Genomic DNA, 22121 nt, shown 5'->3' on the forward strand with positions numbered 1-22121 from the left:
CAGCTCTCTTCAGGTCATTGACCAGGTCCTGCCGTGTAGTTCTGGGCTGATCCCTCACCTTCCTCATGATCATTGATGCCCCACGAGGTGAGATCTTGCATGGAGCCCCAGACCAAGGTTGATTGACCGTCATCTTGAACTTCTTCCATTTTCTAATAATTGCGCCAACAGTTGTTGCCTTCTCACCAGGCTGCTTGACTATTTTCCTGTAGCCCATCCCAGCCTTGTGCAGGTCTACAATTTTATCTCTGATGTCCTTACACAGCTCTCTGGTCTTGGCCATTGTGGAGAGGTTGGAGTCTGTTTGATTGAGTGTGTGGACAGGTGTCTTTTATACAGGTAACGAGTTCAAACAGGTGCAGTTAATACAGGTAATGAGTGGAGAACAGGAGGGCTTCTTAAAGAAAAACGAAAAGGTCTGTGAGAGCCGGAATTCTTACTGGTTGGTAGGTGATCAAATACTTATGTCATGCAATAAAATGCAAATTAATTACTTAAAAATCATACAATGTGATTTTCTGGATTTTTGTTTTAGATTCCATCTCTCACAGTTGAAGTGTACCTATGATAAAAATTACAGACCTCTACATGCTTTGTAAGTAGGAAAACCTGCAAAATCGGCAGTGTATCAAATACTTGTTCTCCCCACTGTATATGTAGCCTATATAAAGGAAGAGAAGCTTAGGCCTAACCCCAGAGATATAGAGATATGCCGGTGGCATGCTACGACACTGACATGCATTTCTTTATGTCAGATGGCCACTGCATCTGCTTTGTAGATAGACGTACAGAAGGAGGGTAATTAGTAAATGTTCTATCTGAATATTTTGTATAAAGATAATAATTCTATTTTTAGACTATAGGAGTAACTCTGGTAGGCCTGAAACAGTCTTCCTCACCTCAAGTTCAACTGTCAGTTGGAGCGCACTGCCTTCATATTATAGGCCTGCAGTAGTTAAAGCTTAATAATAGCCACACCATATCAATCCTTCACAAACGTTTCACAGAAGTAAGTCAAGCCATTGTTTATAGGGAAAATATGAGCAGAAGAGTGAATGTAAATCAGGGGAAAAACGCACTACCCTCCCCTGTGTCCCCCCAAAAAGCACACGACCCTCCCCAAAGCAAAAATACCAAGTTTGACAACCCTCCCCTATTTTGTACCAACACTGCCCTCCAGTACATATCGGTCCGTCCCTTATCTTTCATATCAGCTAAAAATAATAATACAAACTTAAATTGATACACACCTTGATAAGGTTGGGGTTACTTTTCCCACACGGCCGTATCTCCATGTTACAGAGTTTGTTTACGGAAGACAAGAGGCGACCACCTGTGCCAATGAGCGTAACTCGGGATGTGTAGCGGAAGTGTAGTTTACTCGGATGGAAGCACCCATAGCTGTATGGATCTGTAACTGCTACAGTAAGTATATATTTTTTATTAGAAGGATTATTTCTTGTTGAATGAAAGATAAGGGCCATATGTTTTGAAAGCTGTATTGCAAGCGATTTGACGTTTTTGTAAACGTTAAAATGCAGCATCGGGATTGTAGTTCACATGAGGCAGTCGTGGGCGACGCTAATGGCTGAGAACTGTAGGGAGAAGGCAGAATGCCGCCTAGAGGTTGAGAGCTAGGGACTCCCTAAAAACACGACACTTAGATACAAGTTACTTTTTGTAGCAGGTTAGGATAGCATTTTTGCTAACCCTAACCAGAATATATTCCGACCCTACAGTTGCACTGGGGTCGGTCAGGCTTCCTGTTTAGATTAAGACACTGTGGAGCCGGCGCAAGATATGGCTCGGAAAATGTACCTCAATCCAGGGATGAGAAATACGTTGTACTCCAAATTGTCGCATTATCCCAACTTTTACACCGAGAAGATTGAACGACTGCTAGTTTTTCAGCAGCAGTAAGCAAGCGTAGGTTTGGAATATATTCTGGCCAACGCTAACCCTTTTCCTAACCTTAACCAAGTTCTCCAAACCTGCTATGTTAATTCTCCTAACCTGCTACGAAAAAGTCTGAGCTGTATCGAAGTGGCGTGTTGTTAGGGAATCTTACATTCGACATTTTAATAATTTAGCTAGCAGACGCTCTTATCCAGAGCGACTTACAGTTAGTGAGTGCATACATTTTTCATACTGAGGCCGATGTGCTAGCTAGCTGAGTTGTGAGAGAGTTGGCTAAAATAGCGAGCTAGCAGGCTAGCTCACCTTTGTTTGAAAGCATTAGGCCTGATTGTAATGCCACCTAGCAAGCCACATAAAGGAAATCAGTTAGCCATGCACCTGAGGTGTGATAGTTAGGATACATTTCTACAGCTAGCTAGTACTAGTAGCTGTATTGTTGGCTGGTGTGAGTGTGCCACTTGACTTGAGATTTCTCTCTAACCCAGTGGAAGGTGTGCAGATCAGAAAATGCATACCTACAGTTGAAGTCGGAAGTTTACATACACGTAGGTTGGAGTCATTAAAACTCGTTTTTCAACCACTCCACACATTTCTTGCTAACAAACTATAATTTTGGCAAGTCGGTTAGGACATCTACTTTGTGCATGACACAAGTAATTTTTCCAACAATTGTTAACAGACAGATTATTTCACTTATAATTCACTATCACAATTCCAGTGGGTCAGAAGTTTACATACACTAAGTTGACTGTGCCTTTAAACAGCTTGGAAAATTCCAGAAAATGATGTCATGGCTTTAGAAGCTTCTGATAGTCTAATTGACATCATTTGAGTCAATTGGAGGTGTACCTGTGGATGTATTTCAAGGCCTACCTTCAAACTCAGCGCCTCTTTGCTTGACATCATGGGAAAATCAAAAGAAATCAGCCAAGACCTCAGTAAAAAAATTGTAGACCTCCACAAGTCTGGTTCATCCTTGGGAGCAATTACCAAACGCCTGAAGGTACCACGTTCATCTGTACAAACAATAGTATGCAAGTATAAACACCATGGGACCACGCAGCCGTCATACTGCTCAGGAAGGAGACGTGTTCTGTCTCCTAGAAATGAACGTACTTTGGTGTGAAAAGTGCAAATCAATTCCAGAACAGCAAAGGACCTTGTGAAGATGCCTGAGGAAACAGTTACAAAAGTATCTATATCCACAGTAAAACGAGTCCTATATCGACATAACCTGAAAGGCAGCTCTGCAGGGAAGAAGCCACTGCTCCAAAACCACCATAAAAAAAGCCAGACTACAGTTTGCAACTGCACATGGGGACAAAGATCACACTTTTTGGAGAAATGTCCTCTGGTATGATGAAACACAAATAGAACTGTTTGGCCATAATGACCAACGTTATGTTTGGAGGAAAAAGGGGAATGCTTGTAAGCTGAAGAACACCATCCCAACCGTGAAGCACGGGGTGGCAGCATCACACTCTGGGGGTGCTTTGCTGCAGGAGGGACTGGTGCACTTCACAAAATAAATGGCATCATGAGGAAGGAAAATTATGTGGATATATTGAAGCAACATCTCAAGACATCAGTCAGAAAGTTAAAGCTTGGTCGCAAATGGGTCTTCCAAATGGACAATGACCCCAAGCATACTTCCAAAGTTGTGGCAAAATCGCTTAAGAACAACAAAGTCAAGGTATTGGAGTGGCCATCACAAAGCCCTGACCTCAATCCCATAGAAAATTTGTGGGCAGAACTGAAAAAGTGTGTGCGAGCAAGGAGGCCTACAAACCTGACTCAGTTACACCAGCTCTGTCAGGAGGAATGGGCCAAAATTCACCCAACTTATTGTGGGAAGCTTGTGGAAGGCTACCTGACAAGTTTGACCCTAGTTAAACAATTTAAAGGCAATGATACCAAATACTAATTGAGTGTATGTAAACTTCTGACCCACTGGGAATGTGATGAAAGAAATAAAAGCTGAAATAAATCATTCTCTCTACTATTATTTTGACATTTCACATTCTTAAAATAAAGTGGTGATCCTAAATGACCTAAGACAGGGAATTTTTACTAGGATTAAATTTCAGGAATTGTGAAAAACTGAGTTTAAATGTATTTGGCTAAGGTGTATGTAAACTTCCGACTTCAACTGTATCTTTCAGCCCTGGTTCAAGATATTGAGATTGAGCTTTTGATGCAATTTACTGTCACTGACTCACTTATTCTCTGAAATGATGTGTAGAGTTTAAAGCTGATATTATTTTTGTTTTCAGCCACAAGGCTCAATTCACTTTGGAACAGAGGAAGTCCAGACACAAACCATACTAATGATTAGGTAAAACCAGTGTCTTATTGTGATAACAGGTGATACATCTTTTAGTCTGTTCAGTCACAGATAGTTGATCAGCATCTTTCTCTGTTGCAGTCCAAGAATGGCTTCGGGAATGCAAGAGATACAGTACACTCCATCTCTACTCAGTTTTTTCATCTATAATCCTTCATTTGGGCCACGGGAGGGAGAGGTGAGCTCCACTTGGTTTTGATCTCCTGTGTGTGTTTCACATGTTCTCACTATGAACTTCAACCAAAGCGAACATGAACTCTTCATCAGCTCAATGTTTGCTGCTTTAAATTATACAATGTGAATATATGTCAACTTTGTGGTCTCCTTTTAAATACTGTGCCTCATGGAAATTGTCTCCTTGAATGTATTATAGGAGGAGAAGAAGATTTTATTCTACCATCCTAGTGAGGTTGAGAAGAATGAGAAGCTCCGTAATGTCGGCCTTTGTGAGGCCATTGTACAGTTTACCAGGTACACAAGAACTACTAACAAATCAATCATCTGGAAATACATCTTACATCTATATTAGTTGTGTGTATTGATTTCCTATCCCCTGGCCTGACCACCATCTTTGCTATATTCCAGAACCTTCTGTCAAACAAAGCCTGCTAAATCCCTCCACACACAGAAGAACAGGCAGTATTTCTTTGAAGCGGAGGACAGTTTCTGGATCGTCATGGTACGCTGGTGTTCCAGCTCCTTTACACATATTATAAATTGAGTGTACAAAACATTAAGAACACTTCCTAAGATTGATTTGCACCCCCTTTTGCCCTCAGAACAGCCTCAATTCGTCGGGGCATGGATTCTACAAGGTGTCGAAAGCGTTCCAAAGGGATGCTGGCCCATGTTGACTCCAATGCTTCCCACAGTTGTCAAGTTACTTGGATGTCCTTTGGGTGGTGGACCATTCTTGATACACACGGGAAACTGTTGAGCATGACAAACCCAGCAGCATTGTAGTTCTTGACACAACCTACTACCATACCCCATTTCAAAGGCACTTAAATATTTTGTCTTGCCCATTCACCCTCTGAATGATACACAATCCATGTCTCAAGGCTTAAAAATCCTTTGTGAACCTGTATCCTCCTTCATCTACACTGATTGAAGTGGATTTAACAGGTGACATCAATAAGGGATCATAGCTTTCACCTGGTCAGTCTGTCATGGAAAGAGCAGGTGTTCCTAATGTTTTGTACACTCAGTGGTTGCGCCCTCTACTTGTCTTTTTGAGAAGTCATTAGGTATCCTAGGATACTTTTAAATCAATAATACCTCTCCTCTACCTGTCCAGGTGGTACGGAACCCGATGGGAGAAAAACCCAATAAAGATGGGAAACCTCCTTCAATAGAATATCAGGAAGAGGAAATACTTGTAAGTCTTATTTTGTTGCGTCTTTTATTCATGTTTATTGATCTTTGTCTATATAAGAGTGAATTCAACTCTTCTTTGCAGAACTTTTATTTCTTATTCAGATGTTTATTCTCATTTGTTCCTGTAGGACACAGTTTATGGTGCAGTACTACGGGAATGCTACAGTATGTACAAGGTGAGCACCTGGTTGGGGCTCGGGAGTACTGTACAAGTCATACTGGCTCACATTCTTTAGTAAAGATTGTGTAAGAACCTTACATCTAGTAAGGATGTGTTTAGCTGATGGTTCTTTACGCTGCTCTTTTCTCCAGCTCTTCAACGGCACATTTGGCAGAGCAATGGAAGCAGGCGGGGTGGAGCTGCTGATGCAGAAGCTCGAAACGTTCTTCTACAGGGTAAAACAAATCAAACACTACATAGTAAATGCTTCTCTGCATCTATATGCATGATGATTGGGGCACTAGGTGGGGAGTTATTTGTAATGTTTTATTGGATGCAGAACATTTGTTTTACACGTGTGCCTATATACTTTGAGAAATTTAGCTTGATTGCACTGTTCAACTGAAATCGTCCAAGCACGTTGTGTTTTCTCAAATGTTTTCCTAGGAGCAGGGCACTGCTATTTCAATGCCGGATTCTTTATTACTTGTGAAATTGATTAGCATATCTTTGTAAAAATAACGTATATATTAGACACCCATTGACTCTTACTTCTTAGTAAGTCCTACCTCTTATGCTGCGTTTAGACCAGGGACGCAAAAACCGTCATACCAGTTGGCATAGCGGGACAAGAAAGCAAGAAAGAGTGTGACGGCAAAACCAAGCCAGCACGACTGTATGCGTTGTTATGGTGATGTCAGTAAACAACAGGGCAAATCAACATCCGGTAGTAAAACAACGCTACGGAAAAAGTTGAAATATTTGAACTTTGGCGGCGAGTCCCATCTACCGTGGCGGCTGACAGCATTCACCGCCAGGTCAACGGCATTTACCGTCGTGCTGACATTGAAAACAATGACATACGGTTTGCCGTCTACCTCGTACCATCTAAACGCAGCCTTAGCTGTCCTAGTTTTACTGTGAAGACATTCGCATTCGGTGTTGTAAGCTACAATGCGTATATGCTATCCACTTTGCTAACAGTTTGATGGTGGTGTCCAGGCCAGGCTGCCTGCTTGACAGATGCTACTGGTGCTTCTAGCCATCATCAGAGGGGTTGATCTTGTATTGATTTTCCAGTGACTAAATGCAGGATCAGATGACAGTCTTCAAATAAGGCCTCTCCCACTAATTATCCCTGCTCAGAAATAGCCCTTCCTCAAGAAGAGCTGGTCAAAGCATCCGCCATACTACAGGCCCAGTCCATTTACATCAATGACCTGTGTTCATTATTCATACCTAGCCAATCAGAGGAAACCCCCAGCTCTCCCTAATCCTATCAAGGGCTTTCCCTTCCATTATGTAACCTAAAGACACAGAGAGGGCCTGTGGTGTCTGTATGGTATCCCAGGTTGAATGTCACTGTTCTAGCAATTCTAGAGAGCGTCCTGTCTTGTCTTTGGGAACAGCAATGTAAGCACTATGCAGGTAAACTAATATCTCCAGGTTTGACCTAACAGAGGTCCACCTTGGACAGAAATATTGTTGCTATTGAAGCTGGAAATGGGAGCATTGTATTGTCCAGCATACAGTGTGCAGACCTTTTGTGTTTCTTAATAAGTTTTCTCAGATATGAAATCTGAGCATAATGGGATGTGTGTATAACGTTGCTTTCTAAGCTAACACTTCACCTTCCCCAAGTATCACTGATGGCTATTAACCAAACAGAGACATGTCTTTCTATTCACCTTCCATTGTCCACCCAGACTGGGATCCCGAATGGCGCAGCGGTCTAAGGCACTGCATCTCAGTGTTTGAGGCGTCACTACAGACCCCCTGGTTCGATTCCAGGCTGTATCACAACCGGCCGTGATTGGGAGTCCCATAGGGTGGCGCACAATTGGCCCAGCGTCGTCCGGGTTGGGCCGGTGTAGGCCGTCATTGTAAATAAGAATTTGTTCTTAACTGACTTGCCTAGTTAACTAAAGGTAAAATAAATAAAAAATAACTGTCCCCTGGTCTCCTCCAGTACCTGCAGACGCTGCACCTGCAGTCCTGTGACCTGCTGGACGTGTTCGGGGGAATCACCTTTTTCCCCCTGGACAAGATGACCTACCTGAAGATCCAGTCATTCGTCAACAGAGTGGAGGAGAGCCTCAGCCTAATCAAATGCATAGCCTTTCTGTACAACGACCAGCTCATATGGTACGGCTGGGGGAAGCAGATGTGTGGGGGTGGTCTGCTGTACTTTGGTCTTAAACACCTGCCCACATGTAGAAACCAAACTTAGCCTACAATTTGCAAATGCACGGGTAGGAATGAAGCTAACAGAACTGGTTGGAGAAACATAAGCTCTGAATTGTATTCTTGCATGATCTTGAGACACAGGCTGCTCCACCGTTCAACTGGCTCTGTATCTAGTAGGCTCTTTTTCACGCCAAAGCCAAGGGAGGGGAGGAGAGAGCTTATTGGGCTTCCCCTCCTGGGTATGTGTTGTGTGTGTGCCAGGGCCCTGATCTTATAAATAGCCTGCAGGCCCTTGGTGCCTCCAGGCAGCCCTTCACCACTGTAAGGTGTGGGGGAGCCTGGCAGCTCCTCATCCCATTAGGGTTGGGGCTGGCTAGACCTTGGCTGGGAGGCACAGAGGAGACTTTAAATACACCTTAATCTGATTACAGTAACTCCCATCCCGACATGTCTCTCACTTTGAACTATCGGTCTGAACTGAAACCAGGGCTTGCGAAAGTATTCACCCCCCCTTGGCATTTTTCCTATATTGTTGCCTTACCTGGAATTAAAATGGATTTTTTGGGGGTTTGTATCATTTCATTTACACAACATGCCTACCACTTTGAAGATGCAAAATATTTTTTCTTGTGAAACAAACAAGAAATAAGACAAAAAAACAGAACTTGAGCGTGCATAACTATTCCCCCCCCCTAAAGTCAATACTTTGTAGAGCCACTTTTTGCAGCAATTACAGCTGCAAGTCTCTTGGGGTATGTCTCTATAAGCTTGGCACATCTAGCCACTGGCAAAACTGCTCCAGCTCCATGAAGTTGGATGGGTTCCGCTGGTGTACAGCAATCTTTAAGTCATACCACAGATTTTCAATTGGATTGAGGTCTGGGCTTTGACTAGGCCATTCCAAGACATTTAAATGTTTCCCCTTAAACCACTTGAGTGTAGCTTTAGCAGTATGCTTAGGGTCATTGTCCTGCTGGAAGGTGAACCTCCGTCCCAGTCTCAAATCTCTGGAAGACTGAAACAGGTTTCCCTCAAGAATTTCCCTGTATTTAGCGCCATCCATCATTCCTTCAATTCTGACCAGTTTCCCAGTCCCTGCCGATGAAAAACATCCCCACAGCATGATGCTGCCACCACCATGCTTCACTGTGGGGATGGTGTTCTCGGGATGATGAGAGGTGTTGGGTTTGCGCCAGACATAGCGTTTTTCTTGATGGCCAAAAAGCTCAATTGTAGTCTTATCTGACCAGAATACCTTCTTCCATATGTTGGGGAGTCTCCCACATGCTTTTTGGCGAACACCAAACGTTTGCATATTTTTTTCTTTAAGCAATTGCTTTTTTCTGGCCACTCTTCCGTAAAGCCCAGCTCTGTGGAGTGTACGGCTTAAAGTGGTGCTATGGATAGATACTCCAATCTCCGCTGTGGAGCTTTGCAGCTCCTTCAGGGTTATCTTTGGTGTCTTTGTTGCCTCTCTGATTAATGCCCTCCTTGCCTGGTCCGTGAGTTTTGGTGGGCGGCCCTCTCTTGGCATATTCTTTCAATTTTTTAATAATGGATTTAATGGTGCTCCGTGGGATGTTCAAAGTTTCAGATATTTTTTTATAACCCAACCCTGATCTGTACTTCTCCACAACTTTGTCCCTGACCTGTTTGGAGAGCTCCTTGGTCTTCATGGTGCCGCTTGCTTGGTGGTGCCGCTTGCTTGGTGGTGTTGCAGACTCTGGGGCCTTTCAGAACAGGTGTATATACAGTGGGGGAAGAAAGTATTTAGTCAGCCACCAATTGTGCAAGTTCTCCCACTTAAAAAGATGAGAGAGGCCTGTAATTTTCATCATAGGTGCACGTCAACTATGACAGACAAATTGAGGGAAAAAAATCCAGAAAATCACATTGTAGGATTTTTAATGAATTTATTTGCAAATTATGGTGGAAAATAAGTATTTGGTCACCTACAAACAAGCAAGATTTCTGGCTCTCACAGACCTGTAACTTCTTCTTTAAGAGGCTCCTCTGTCCTCCACTCGTTACCTGTATTAATGGCACCTGTTTGAACTTGTTATCAGTATAAAAGACACCTGTCCACAACCTCAAACAGTCACACTCCAAACTCCACTATGGCCAAGACCAAAGAGCTGTCAAAGGACACCAGAAACAAAATTGTAGACCTGCACCAGGCTGGGAAGACTGAATCTGCAATAGGTAAGCAGCTTGGTTTGAAGAAATCAACTGTGGGAGCAATTATTAGGAAATGGAAGACATACAAGACCACTGATAATCTCCCTCGATCTGGGGCTCCACGCAAGTTCTCACCCGTGGGGTCAAAATGATCACAAGAACGGTGAGCAAAAATCCCAGAACCACACGGGGGGGACCTAGTGAATGACCTGCAGAGAGCTGGGACCAAAGTAACAAAGCCTACCATCAGTAACACACTACGCCGCCAGGAACTTAAATCCTGCAGTGCCAGACGTGTCCCCTTGCTTAAGCCAGTACATGTCCAGGCCCGTCTGAAGTTTGCTAGAGTGCATTTGGATGATCCAGAAGAGGATTGGGAGAATGTCATATGGTCAGATGAAACCAAAATATAACTTTTTGGTAAAAACTCAACTCGTCGTGTTTGGAGGACAAAGAATGCCGAGTTGCATCCAAAGAACACCATACCTACTGTGAAGCATGGGGGTGGAAACATCATGCTTTGGGGCTGTTTTTCTACAAAGGGACCAGGATGACTGATCCGTGTAAAGGAAAGAATGAATGGGGCCATGTATCGTGAGATTTTGAGTGAAAACCTCCTTCCATCAGCAAGGGCATTGAAGATGAAATGTGGCTGGGTCTTTCAGCATGACAATGATCCCAAACACACCGCCCGGGCAACGAAGGAGTGGCTTTCGTAAGAAGCATTTCAAGGTCCTGGAGTGGCCTAGCCAGTCTCCAGATCTCAACCCCATAGAAAATCTTTGGAGGGAGTTGAAAGTCCGTGTTGCCCAGCGATAGCCCCAAAACATCACTGCTCTAGAGGAGATCTGCATGGAGGAATGGGCCAAAATACCAGCAACAGTGTGTGAAAACCTTGTGAAGACTTACAGAAAACGTTTGACCTGTGTCATTGCCAACAAAGGGTATATAACAAAGTATTGAGAAACTTTTGTTATTGACCAAATACTTATTTTCCACCATAATTTGCAAATACATTCATAAAAAATCCTACAATGTGATTTTCTGGAGAAAAAAAATCTCATTTTGTCTGTCATAGTTGACGTGTACCTATGATGAAAATTACAGGCCTCTCTCATCATTTTAAGTGGGAGAACTTGCACAATTGGTGGCTGACTAAATACTTTTTTTCCCCACTGTATATATACTGAGATCATGTGACAGATCATGTGACACTTAGATTGCACACAGGTGGACTTTATTTAACTAATTATGTGACTTCTGAATGTAATTGGTCGCACCAGATCTTATTTAGGGGCTTCATAGCAAAGGGGGTGAATACATATGCACGCACCACTTTTCCGTTATTTATTTTTTTTGAATTATTTGAAACAACTTTTTTTTTTCACTTCACCAATTTGGACTATTTTGTGTATGTCCATTAGATGAAGTCCAAATAAAAATCCATTTAAATTACAGGTTGTAATGCAACAAAATAGGAAAAACGCCAAAGGGGATGAATACTTTTGCAAGGCACTGTATCTAATCAGGGGATTACGTGAACGATAATAGAATGATTGTAATGATTTGATTGATTGCTAATCAAAGGAGCAGTTTTGATAGCATTGGGCCTACCATGGAGATGATGGGCTTAGTTTATCAATACTCCTGAACAGACTCTGAACAGGAACAGGAAATGGTTGATGCTAACTAAGGTGTGTCCCTTTTTTTGTTGTCCCCATGCAGGAGTGGTCTGGTGCAGGATGACATGCGGATCCTGTACAAGTACCTGACGACATCACTGTTCCCCAGACACTCCGAACCAGAGGTGTGTGTGTGTAGATGGAAAAACAGTAGTGTAGAAACCTACCAAAAAACAATTAGGCAACAACAAATTCAATCCCTTTTATACACCTTCCTGGACAAAATGTTTCACTGTAGTAGTGAAGGTGTAAACTTGGCAGTAGAAAACCTAAACAGCATATTTGACCGACGAATGTAACAGGCACAATTAGTTACATGTACATTTACGTCATTTAGCAGACGCTCTTATCCAGAGCGACTTACAAATTGGTGCATTCACCTTATAGCCAGTGGGATAACCACTTTACAATATGTTTTCTTATTTATTTATTTTTCTTTGGGGTGGGGTAAGGGGGGGTAGAAGGATTGCTTTATCCTATCCCAGTTATTCCTTAAAGAGGTGGGGTTTCAAGTGTCTCCGGAAGGTGGTGAGTGACTCCGCTGTCCTGGCATCGTGAGGGAGCTTGTTCCACCATTGGGGTGCCAGAGCAGTGAACAGTTTTGACTGGGCTGAGCGGGAACTGTGCTTCCGCAGAGGTAGGGGGGCCAGCAGGCCAGAGGTGGATGAACGCAATGCCCTCATTTGGGTGTAGGGACTGATCAGAGCCTGAAGGTACGGAGGTGCCGTTCCCCTCACAGCTCCATAGGCAAGCACCATGGTCTTGTAGCAGATGCAAGCTGCTTCAACTGGAAGCCAGTGGAGTGTGCGGAGGAGCGGGGTGACGTGAGAGAACTTGGGAAGGTTGAACACCAGACGGGCTGCGGCATTCTGGATGAGTTGTAGGGGTTTAATGGCACAGGCAGGGAGCCCAGCCAACAGCGAGTTGCAGTAATCCAGACGGGAGATGACAAGTGCCTGGATTAGGACCTGTGCCGCTTCCTGTGTAAGGCAGGGTCGTACTCTCCGAATGTTGTAGAGCATGAACCTACAGGATCGGGTCACCGCCTTGATGTTAGCGGAGAACGACAGGGTGATGTCCAGGTCACGCCAAGGCTCTTTGCACTCTGGGAGGAGGACACAACAGAGTTGTCAACCGTGATGGCGAGATCATGGAACGGGCAGTCCTTCCCCGGGAGGAAGAGCAGCTCCGTCTTGCCGAGGTTCAGCTTGAGGTGGTGATCCGTCATCCACACTGATATGTCTGCCAGACATGCAGAGATGCGATTCGCCACCTGGTTATCAGAAGGGGGAAAGGAGAAGATTAGTTGTGTGTCGTCTGCGAGTAGCAATGATAGGAGAGGCCATGTGAGGATATGACAGAGCCAAGTGACTTGGTGTATAGCGAGAATAGGAGAGGGCCTAGAACTGAGCCCTGGGGGACACCAGTGGTGAGAGCACGTGGTGCGGAGACAGATTCTCGCCACGCCACTTGGTAGGAGCGACCTGTCAGGTAGGACGCAATCCAAGAGTGAGCCGCGCCGGAGATGCCCAACTCGGAGAGGGTGGAGAGGAGGATCTGATGGTTCACAGTATCAAAGGCAGCAGACAGGTCTAGAAGGACAAGAGCAGAGGAGAGATAGTTAGCTTTAGCAGTGCGGAGAGCCTCCGTGACACAGAGAAGAGCAGTCTCAGTTGAATGACCAGTCTTGAAACCTGACTAGTTTGGATCAAGAAGGTAATTCTGAGAGAGATAGCAAGAGAGTTGGCTAAAGACGGCACGCTCAAGAGTTTTGGAGAGAAAAGAAAGAAGAGATACTGGTCTATAGTTGTTGACATCGGAGGGATCGAGTGTAGGTTTTTTGAGAAGGGGTGCAACTCTCGCTCTCTTGAAGACGGAAGGGACATAGCCAGTGGTCAAGGATGAGTTGATGAGCGGGGTGAGGTAAGGGAGAAGGTCACCGGAGATGGTCTGGAGAAGAGAGGAGGGGATAGGGTCAAGCGGGCAGGTTGTAGTTTACTACACATTGTTACCCCACAGGCTCCAGAGAATGTTGATAATGATTTGTGAAGTTATATTAAAGCAGGTTTTCTCCCTCTCTCCCTGTCTCTCTTCTCCACCCACTCCCTCTCTCCCTGTCTCTCTCCATGTCTCTCTTTTCCACCCACTCCCTCTCTCCCTGTCTCTCTTCTCCACCCACTCCCTCTCTCCCTGTCTCTCTTCTCCACCCACTCTCTCTCTCCCTGTCTCTCTTCTCCACCCACTCCCTCTCTCCCTGTCTCTCTTCTCCACCCACTCCCTCTCTCCCTGTCTCTCTCCCTATCTCTCTTCTCCACCCACTCCCTCTCTCCCTGTCTCTCTTCTCCACCCACTCCCTCTCTCCCTGTCTCTCTTCTCCACCCACTCCCTCTCTCCCTGTCTCTCTTCTCCACCCACTCCCTCTCTCCCTGTCTCTCTTCTCCACCCACTCCCTGTCTCTCCCTATCTCTCTTCTCCACCCACTCCCTCTCTCCCTGTCTCTCTTCTCCACCCACTCCCTCTCTCCCTGTCTCTCTTCTCCACCCACTCCCTCTCTCCCTGTCTCTCTTCTCCACCCACTCCCTCTCTCCCTGTCTCTCTTCTCCACCCACTCCCTCTCCCCCCTCTCTTCCTGTCTCTCTCCCTGTCTCTCTTCTCCACCCACTCCCTCTCTCCCTGTCTCTCTCCCTGTCTCTCTTCTCCACCCTCTCCCCCTCTCTCCCTGTCTCTCTTCTCCACCCACTCCCTCTCTCCCCCTCTCTCTTCTCCACCCACTCCCTCTCCCCCCTCTCTTCCTGTCTCTCTCCCTGTCTCTCTTCTCCACCCACTCCCTCTCTCCCTGTCTCTCTCCCTGTCTCTCTTCTCCACCCACTCCCTCTCTCCCTGTCTCTCTTCTCCACCCACTCCCTCTCTCCCCCTCTCTCTTCTCCACCCACTCCCTCTCCCCCCTCTCTTCCTGTCTCTCTCCCTGTCTCTCTTCTCCACACACTCCCTCTCTCCCTGTCTCTCTTCTCCACCCACTCCCTCTCTCCCTGTCTCTCTCCCTGTCTCTCTTCTCCACCCACTCCCTCTCTCCCTGTCTCTCTCCCTGTCTCTCTTCTCCACCCACTCCCTCTCTCCCCCTCTCTCCCTGTCTCTCTTCTCCACCCACTCCCTCTCCCCCCTCTCTTCCTATCTCTCTCCCTGTCTCTCTTCTCCACCCACTCCCTCTCCCCCCTCTCTTCCTATCTCTCTCCCTGTCTCTCTTCTCCATCCACTCCTTCTCTCCCTGTCTCTCTCCAGCTGGCTGGTAGGGACTCTCCCCTAACACCAGAGGTGGCAGGGAATCTGCTTCACTATGGGAGGTAAATCCTTAAACGCCCTCTCTGGTCCCCTCCCCATGGAGGATTGCTGATCAGTGTTCCAACACGACGTGTTCTTACCCCGCTGACATTAGATTTCTCTATCATCCTACACACAGACACAAAGGAGGGGGACTGACTCTGGGATCACACTTAACAGCGAGAGAGAGGGAGAGCTAAGTTATTTAAGAGTCCCTGTGTAGCCTAGTCCACCCTAGAGCCCTCTGTGCTTGAGAGGGAGAAAGGAGGAGATACACTACATGGCAAAAGTATGTGGACACCTGCTCGTCGAACATCTAATGCAAAATCATGGGCATTAATATGGAGTTGGTCCCCCCTTTAATGCTATAACAGCCTCCACTCTTCGGGGAAGGCTTTCCACTAGATGTTGGAACATTGCTGCGGGGAGCATTAGTGAGGTCGGCACTGATGTTGGGCGATTAGGCCTGGCTCGCATTCAGTGTTCTAATTCATCCCAAAGGTGTTAGATGGGGTTGAGGTCAGGGCTCTGTGCAGGCCAGTCAAGTTCTTCCACACCGATCTCGACAAACCATTTCTGTATGGACCTCGCTTTGTGCACGGGGGCATTGTAATGCTGAAATAGGAAAGGGCCTTCCCCAACTGTTGCCACAAAGTTGGAAGCACAGAATCGTCTAGAATGTAATTGTAAGCTGTAGCTTTAAGATTTCCCTTCACTTGAACTATGGGGCCTAGACCGAACCTTGAAAAACAGCCCCAGACCATTATTCCTTCTCCACCAAACTTTACAGTTGGTACTATGCATTCGAGCAGGTAGCATTCTCCTGGCATCCGCCAAACCCAGATTCGTCCGTCGGACTGCCAGATGGTGAAGCGTGATTCATCACTCCGGAGAACGCGTTTCCACTACTCCAGAGTCAAATGGCGGCGAGCTTTACACCACTCCAGCCGACGCTTGGCATTGCGCATGGTGATCATAGGCTTGTGTGCGGCTGCTCGGCCATGGAAACCCATTTCATGAAGCTCCCAACGAACAGTTATTGTGCTGACGTTGCTTCCAGAGGCAGTTTGGAACTCGGTAGTGAGTGTTGCAACTGAGGACAGACGATTTTTACGCACTACGCGCTTCAGCACTCGGTGGTCCCGTTCTGTGAGCTTGTGTGGCCTACCACTTCGTGGCTGAGCCGTTGTTGCTCCTAGACATTTCCACATCACAATAACAGCACTTACAGTTGACCGGGGCAGCTCTAACAGGGCAGAAATTTGATGAACTGACTTGTTGGAAAGGTGACATCCTATGACAGTGCCATGTTGAAAGTCACTGAGCTCTTCAATATGGCCATTCTACTGCTAATGTTTGTCTGTGGAGATCGGATGGCTGTGTGCTTGATTTTATACACATGTCAGCAACGGTTGTGGCTGAAATAGCCCTGAGAGCGTGCTGCCGCCGGTGTGATTCGTGACTGCGAGGGGAATTGGACACTCCAATCCCGGGCTGACTCCTGGGATACACAGAGAGAGAGAGAGGATCATTTAACAAGGAGATTATCCAGCAAAGGCCCCAAGGGCAGGGAGAAATGTTAGTGTAAATTATGGAACGGTCGCACGCACGTACAGTACGTACGCACACACAGTATGCAAACCCACACAGTCTACAAACCTGCTGTAGGCCCACATATACATTTACAAACGGCATTCGTGACTTGGGGATTCACTGTATTAATTTGTTATTTTTAGGCCTGCATCACTTAAATGTTTTGTCTCAGGCAATTTCTATGCTATTATTTGTGAGGTAAAACAGTTTTTGATTTGTATCAAACTAGATTTGTTCTGTGATTGTGAAACACCCTTGTCATTCACAGTAATCATGATGAGCTGTGATGCATCCTCCTTTTCATATCCTGTCCTCTCTCCACCCTCAGGTTTTTGACGGGACCTGCTAACCTCAAAGACCCAGAGGCCAATTTCCGCTTCCCCAGAATATTTGTTAACACAGAGGACAGTTATGAGGAGCTGCATTTGATCGTTTATAAGGTGAGGAGAGGGCTGTGTTCCAAATAGCAACATACTCCCTATATAGTGCACTACGTTTGACCATAGGGCTCTAGTCAAAAGTAGTGCAGGGCTCTGGTCAAAAGAAGTACACTACATAGGGAAAAGGGAGGTCATTTGGGACGCAACTAAGGAGAAGGGAACTGTGGTCTGGAGTCCTGCTGGGTTCGTGGGAACTCGGTAGCATTAATTATGGAAATCACCCAAAGAGGCTTTATTTTTTATGTTTTAAAGAGAGCCAGATGGGTAGTACTCCCAACCCATTATTTGTTTGGCAGACAATTTGGTAATCTGTTATTATTTCATAACTGAAGAACAGAGGGAGGGTTTGACCCAAGTTGACCTCTTGTTGGGAATAGACGGCTTTGTTCTCTGGTCTCTCAAATGGCTTCCTTAAATGATTCATAAATTCAATGTGTTTGGTAATAGGTTCTAAATTATAGTATTCCTTTCTCTAGACCCATTGTATTGAAACAGCACATTGTCTGCTTTATTTCAGTCGATGAATGCAGTGGTTTGTTTTATGATCAGCAGTGAGTATCCTCTCATATAATTTGGTCACCCCCCCCCCTCCTAAATCCATTCTACTAATTCTAACTGTATGATCATATTCTCTCTCTCTCCCAGCGTTGGTGGAGCTGACGAGGGAGTTCTGTGAGCAGCTGGATGGCATGGTGGGACCTCAGCTCACCCTGCTGGCCTCAGACATATGTGAACAGTACAACATCAACCGCAGGATATCAGGGTCAGTACTGTTACTTTAATCTGCAAAGCCTCTAACCTCCACTCCAATTCCTGGGACTGGGTTGCTTCAACACGCAATGATAGAGATTATGGTCCGAAATATTGAAAGGGGTGTACAGTCGACCCGACCCCTCATTAAACGTAGCATCCGGAACCAAATCTCACATGCGCGCTTGCCAGATTCGTCTTTCACAAGAGACTAACCCCTTATAAATACAACAGCTAGAGACTATTGTCACAGCATGCACTGAAGTGGAGCTTGCCCTTATCAGGAGCAATTGAATGTAATTGAATTTGGACTGGAAGACTGTTGAGCAGCCAAACAGTTTTATTTTAGTTGTTTTAACACGAGCCACTTCTCTGTTTGTCAGAATGGGGACCACCAGCAGTGTTACTGTTAACAGTCACTGAAGTGAACTCAAATCTTGCCCTACATTTGGCTGACAATGACGTTAAGAGTTAGATGAGACGCCATATAACCATCTGATATCGCAGTGTTACTCAGGGAAACATTACTACGGCCCCAGTCTTACCCCAGGGGTTAGGCACACTGGCCTGCACTCCTTACAACAGCTTGTTTAAGATAAGCATGCTACTGTAACCCAAGTCTGGACTCTTAGACAATTTGATGATGGGTTCCATTTATCATAGTAGTGAAGAATGGTCGGAATTACTAATGGCTGCCAAAAGTTCTCAGGGAGCTGGCTCAAAGCCTGACCGGAACTGTGTGGAGGTTGGTTGAGCATGGCGCTTGCAATGCCAATATAGTGGGTTTGATTCTCGGGACTACCAAAATGGGTAGCATGGCTTCAATCTATCTATTATTGATGCCTGTAGTTTGACTGTCAGTAAAACGTCCTGCTAGAGGAGTGTCCATCTCACCTTATTGTCATAATGTGTTTTTAAAAGGTAAGCGTTCATGCCATGGCATCCTTCATTGATGATTGGACCAATGAACTCAATGACCTGGAGAAACTGATGATGCACGAAGTAAACCGCAATATTGGGCCGATTTCCACAACAACTAAGAGCGTTGAAGCACGAGGCTAACCTTCTCTGCTGTCGTGGTCCTGTAGCTTCCCAGTGTAGCAACGTGAAGCATACAAATGCTCAGATACTCTGTGTGACTCTGAGATCAAAGTCTTGCATCGCGCTCATCTCAATATCTGCGGTGCTGCTCGTGGCAACGTCATAACGCTGAGTCTACCTTTATCATAACATATTGTGCTGGCAAGGATATTTTATTTTCATATTGGCCTGGAAAGGTTCCAGCAACTCTGTTGAATGCGCAAGCAGGCTAGCACAGTACAGTTCTGCTTAGTTCTGCTTGGCTCTGCTCATCTCGGCTCAGTAGTGTGAACAGGGCAGTAGACTCTCCTCTCATCCTTGTAATGATCGTCATCCTTTCCCTCTGTGTTGTTGCAGGCCGGACAAGGACCCCCAGTTCAAGTTCATCTACTTCAACCACATGAACCTGGCAGAGAAGAGCACCATCCACATGAGGAAGACACCCAGTGTGTCTCTGACCTCCGTCCACCCAGACCTCATGAAGATTCTGGGAGACATCAACTGTGACTTTGCCCGGTAAGCACTAACCACAACGACAATGTACCACAACAAAAATACAACCCTGTTAGGGTTAGCTCTCTGAGGCCTAGTTTTGACAGCTCTCTTTGAGTACAGTATATTATAGTGACCTTATGTTCATGTGCTTTTTGTTGCCTCAGGGTTGATGAAGATGAAGAGATCATTGTGAAGGCAATGACCGACTACTGGGTGGTCGGCAAGAAGTCGGACCAGAGAGAGCTGTACGTCATCTTGAACCAGAAGAATGTCAATTTGATTGAAGTTAATGGTAGGTCCAACATAGATAGATAGATAGATTGATTGAAGGAAGAATTAATGATTTTGTTTTCTTGGTTATGCTTGCTGATCCAACAGAAGAAGTGAATAAGCTCTGTGCGACACAGTTCAACAACATTTTTTTCTTGGACTGAAGGAAGGAAAGGAAGAACTGCACAAAGAAGAACGAGAAGGAGAAAGAAATGGACTGTTTCACAACACTAAAACTGTCAGCATTGCAGGGTATTATGACAGCATCAGTGTAATGCAATAATTGCATAGATTATGTAAGAGTCCGACCAAACCATGAAAATGCCACGCACGCGTCCCCCCGTGGGGGATAGGTCCAGAATCTATTTAGTAACCACATTATAGGCATGTTAGAAGAATTATTATATTCTTCTAACATTAAATATAATTAATTATAGGCATGATAGAAGACATATAGTGCCTTGTGGAAGTCTACACACCCCTTGCACAGTCTTCACATTTTGCTGCCTTAAAATTAAATATAAAAAGGGAGTAAATAGTTTTGTTTCATACAGATCTACGCAACTCCACATTTTCAAAGTGAAAGAAAGTTATAGACAATTTTTCTAATTAATACAAAAAACGAACACGTCTTGATTGTGTATGTCTTCACAAGAGTTAATACTTGGTGGAAGCACCTTTTGGCAGCCATTACAGCTGTGAATCATTTTGAGTAAGGTTCTACCAACTTTGCACATCTCTTAGGGCAGCATATGCCCATTGTTTTTGTCAAAATCTCTCGAGTTCAATTTGGTTGGGAATCATTAATGGACAGCAATATTCAAACCTTGTCTCTGATTTTCAAGCAAATTTAAGTCAGGACTGAGACTAGACCACTCAGGAACAACTCAGGAACACAGCATTATAAAATTATCAGAATGTTACTGAATTTGTAATTGTCTTCTTGTTTAAGTTTCTGTCAGCGGTTTCTTACAGTTGACGTCATTGGTCTACTTGTTGTTGTTAAGGACACACCATGACATGATCACTAAATTGATTTAAAACCGACATGCACAGACATGCTGTTTTTCTTCTGTTCATTGTCTTGTATAATTTTGTCTTGTATAATGTCTAAAGTAATGTGGTTTGTAATATACAACCCCAACTTTAAATAAATTAAAGAAATTCTAATTTTCCTCCCATGTAGCCCATTTCAATGACAGCCTAAAAATAGATGTTCTGTTTGACAAGGGAATGCTCTCGCCATCACACTGCCCTGTCCCATCTGGACAAGAGGAATAGCTGTGTAAGAATGCTGTTCATTGACTATAGCTCAGCCTTCAACACCATAGTACCCTCCAAGCTCATCATTAAGCTCGGGGCCCTGGGTCTGAACCCCGCCCTGTGCAACTGGGTCCTGGACTTCCTGACGGGTCACCCCAGGTGGTGAAGGTAGGAAACAAATCTCCACTTCACTGATCCTCAACACTGGGGCCCCACAAGGGTGCGTGCTCAGCCCCTTCCTGTACTCCCTGTTCACCCATGACTGTGTGGCCAAGCACGCCTCCAAACATCAAGTTTGCAGACGACACAATAGTAGTAGGCTTGATTACCAACAACGACGAGACAGCCTACAGGGAGGAGGTGAGGGCTATGGGAGTGTGATGCCAGGAAAATAACCTCTCACTCAACATCAACAAAACAAAGGAGATGATCGTGGACTTCAGGAAACAGCAGAGGGTGCACCCACCTATCCACATCGACGGGACCGCAGTGGAGAAGGTGTAAAGCTTCAACTTCCTTGGCGTACACATCACTGACAAACTGAAATGGTCCACCCACGCAGACAGTGTGGTGAAGAAGGCGCAACAGAGCCTCTTCAACCACAGGAAGCTGAAGAAATTTGGCTTGGCACCTAAAACCCTCACAAACTTTTACAGAGGCACAATTGAGAGCATCCTGTCGGGCTGTATCACCGCCTGGTACGGCAACTGCACCACCCGCAACCGCAGGGCTCTCCAGAGGGTGGTGCGGTCTGCCGAACGCATTACCGGGGGCAAACTACCCACCCTCCAGGACACCTACAGCACCCGATGTCACAGGAAGGCCAAAAAGATTATCAAGAACATCAACCACCCGAGCCACTGCCTGTTCACCCCGCTATCATCCAGAAGGCGAGGTCAGTACATGTGCATCAAAGCTGGGACCGAGAGAATGAAAAACAGCTTCTATCTCAAGTCCATCAGACTGTTAAATAGCCATCACTAGTTCATTAGAGGCTGCTGCTGCATATTGAAATCACTGTCCACTTTAAGAAATGGAACACTAGTCACTTTAATAATGTTTACATA

The 22121-nt window shown here is 45.2% G+C and overlaps 1 protein-coding gene across 3 annotated transcripts; it reads left to right on the forward strand.

Annotated features, from left to right (window-relative positions):
* The first annotated feature begins 1321 nt into the window (after positions 1-1321).
* On the forward strand, positions 1322-20969 carry LOC121577156 (vacuolar fusion protein CCZ1 homolog). 3 transcript variants are annotated; one of them, XM_041890935.2, is made up of 17 exons: positions 1322-1425; positions 4191-4252; positions 4343-4439; positions 4635-4732; positions 4847-4940; positions 5559-5639; positions 5767-5814; positions 5951-6034; positions 7768-7943; positions 11889-11970; positions 15125-15186; positions 17085-17196; positions 17714-17747; positions 17842-17959; positions 19384-19542; positions 19686-19813; positions 19900-20969. In XM_041890935.2, exons 2-17 carry the CDS (start codon positions 4245-4247, stop codon positions 19953-19955), a joined length of 1437 nt encoding a protein of 478 aa, XP_041746869.2. In that variant the 5' UTR covers positions 1322-1425; positions 4191-4244; the 3' UTR covers positions 19956-20969. The 3 variants fall into 3 exon arrangements, with proteins under 3 accessions (XP_041746869.2, XP_041746876.2, XP_041746873.2); XM_041890939.2 differs by lacking the exon at positions 1322-1425 and adding an exon at positions 1442-1926; XM_041890942.2 differs by lacking the exon at positions 4191-4252 and having other exon boundaries at positions 1339-1425.
* The last annotated feature ends 1152 nt before the right edge of the window (positions 20970-22121 follow it).

The sequence above is a fragment of the Coregonus clupeaformis genome, chromosome 1 (genome assembly GCF_020615455.1).
Source record: "Coregonus clupeaformis isolate EN_2021a chromosome 1, ASM2061545v1, whole genome shotgun sequence".
In the NCBI taxonomy this organism is placed as follows: domain Eukaryota; kingdom Metazoa; phylum Chordata; class Actinopteri; order Salmoniformes; family Salmonidae; genus Coregonus; species Coregonus clupeaformis.

Bases quoted from the DNA above. Each gene is read 5' to 3' on its own strand.
- LOC121577156 (XM_041890935.2), top strand. The intron at 17,748-17,841 runs GTGAGTATCCTC...TCTCTCTCCCAG, and splicing joins GGTTTGTTTTATGATCAGCA to CGTTGGTGGAGCTGACGAGG. The intron at 17,960-19,383 runs GTCAGTACTGTT...GTGTTGTTGCAG, and splicing joins ATCAACCGCAGGATATCAGG to GCCGGACAAGGACCCCCAGT.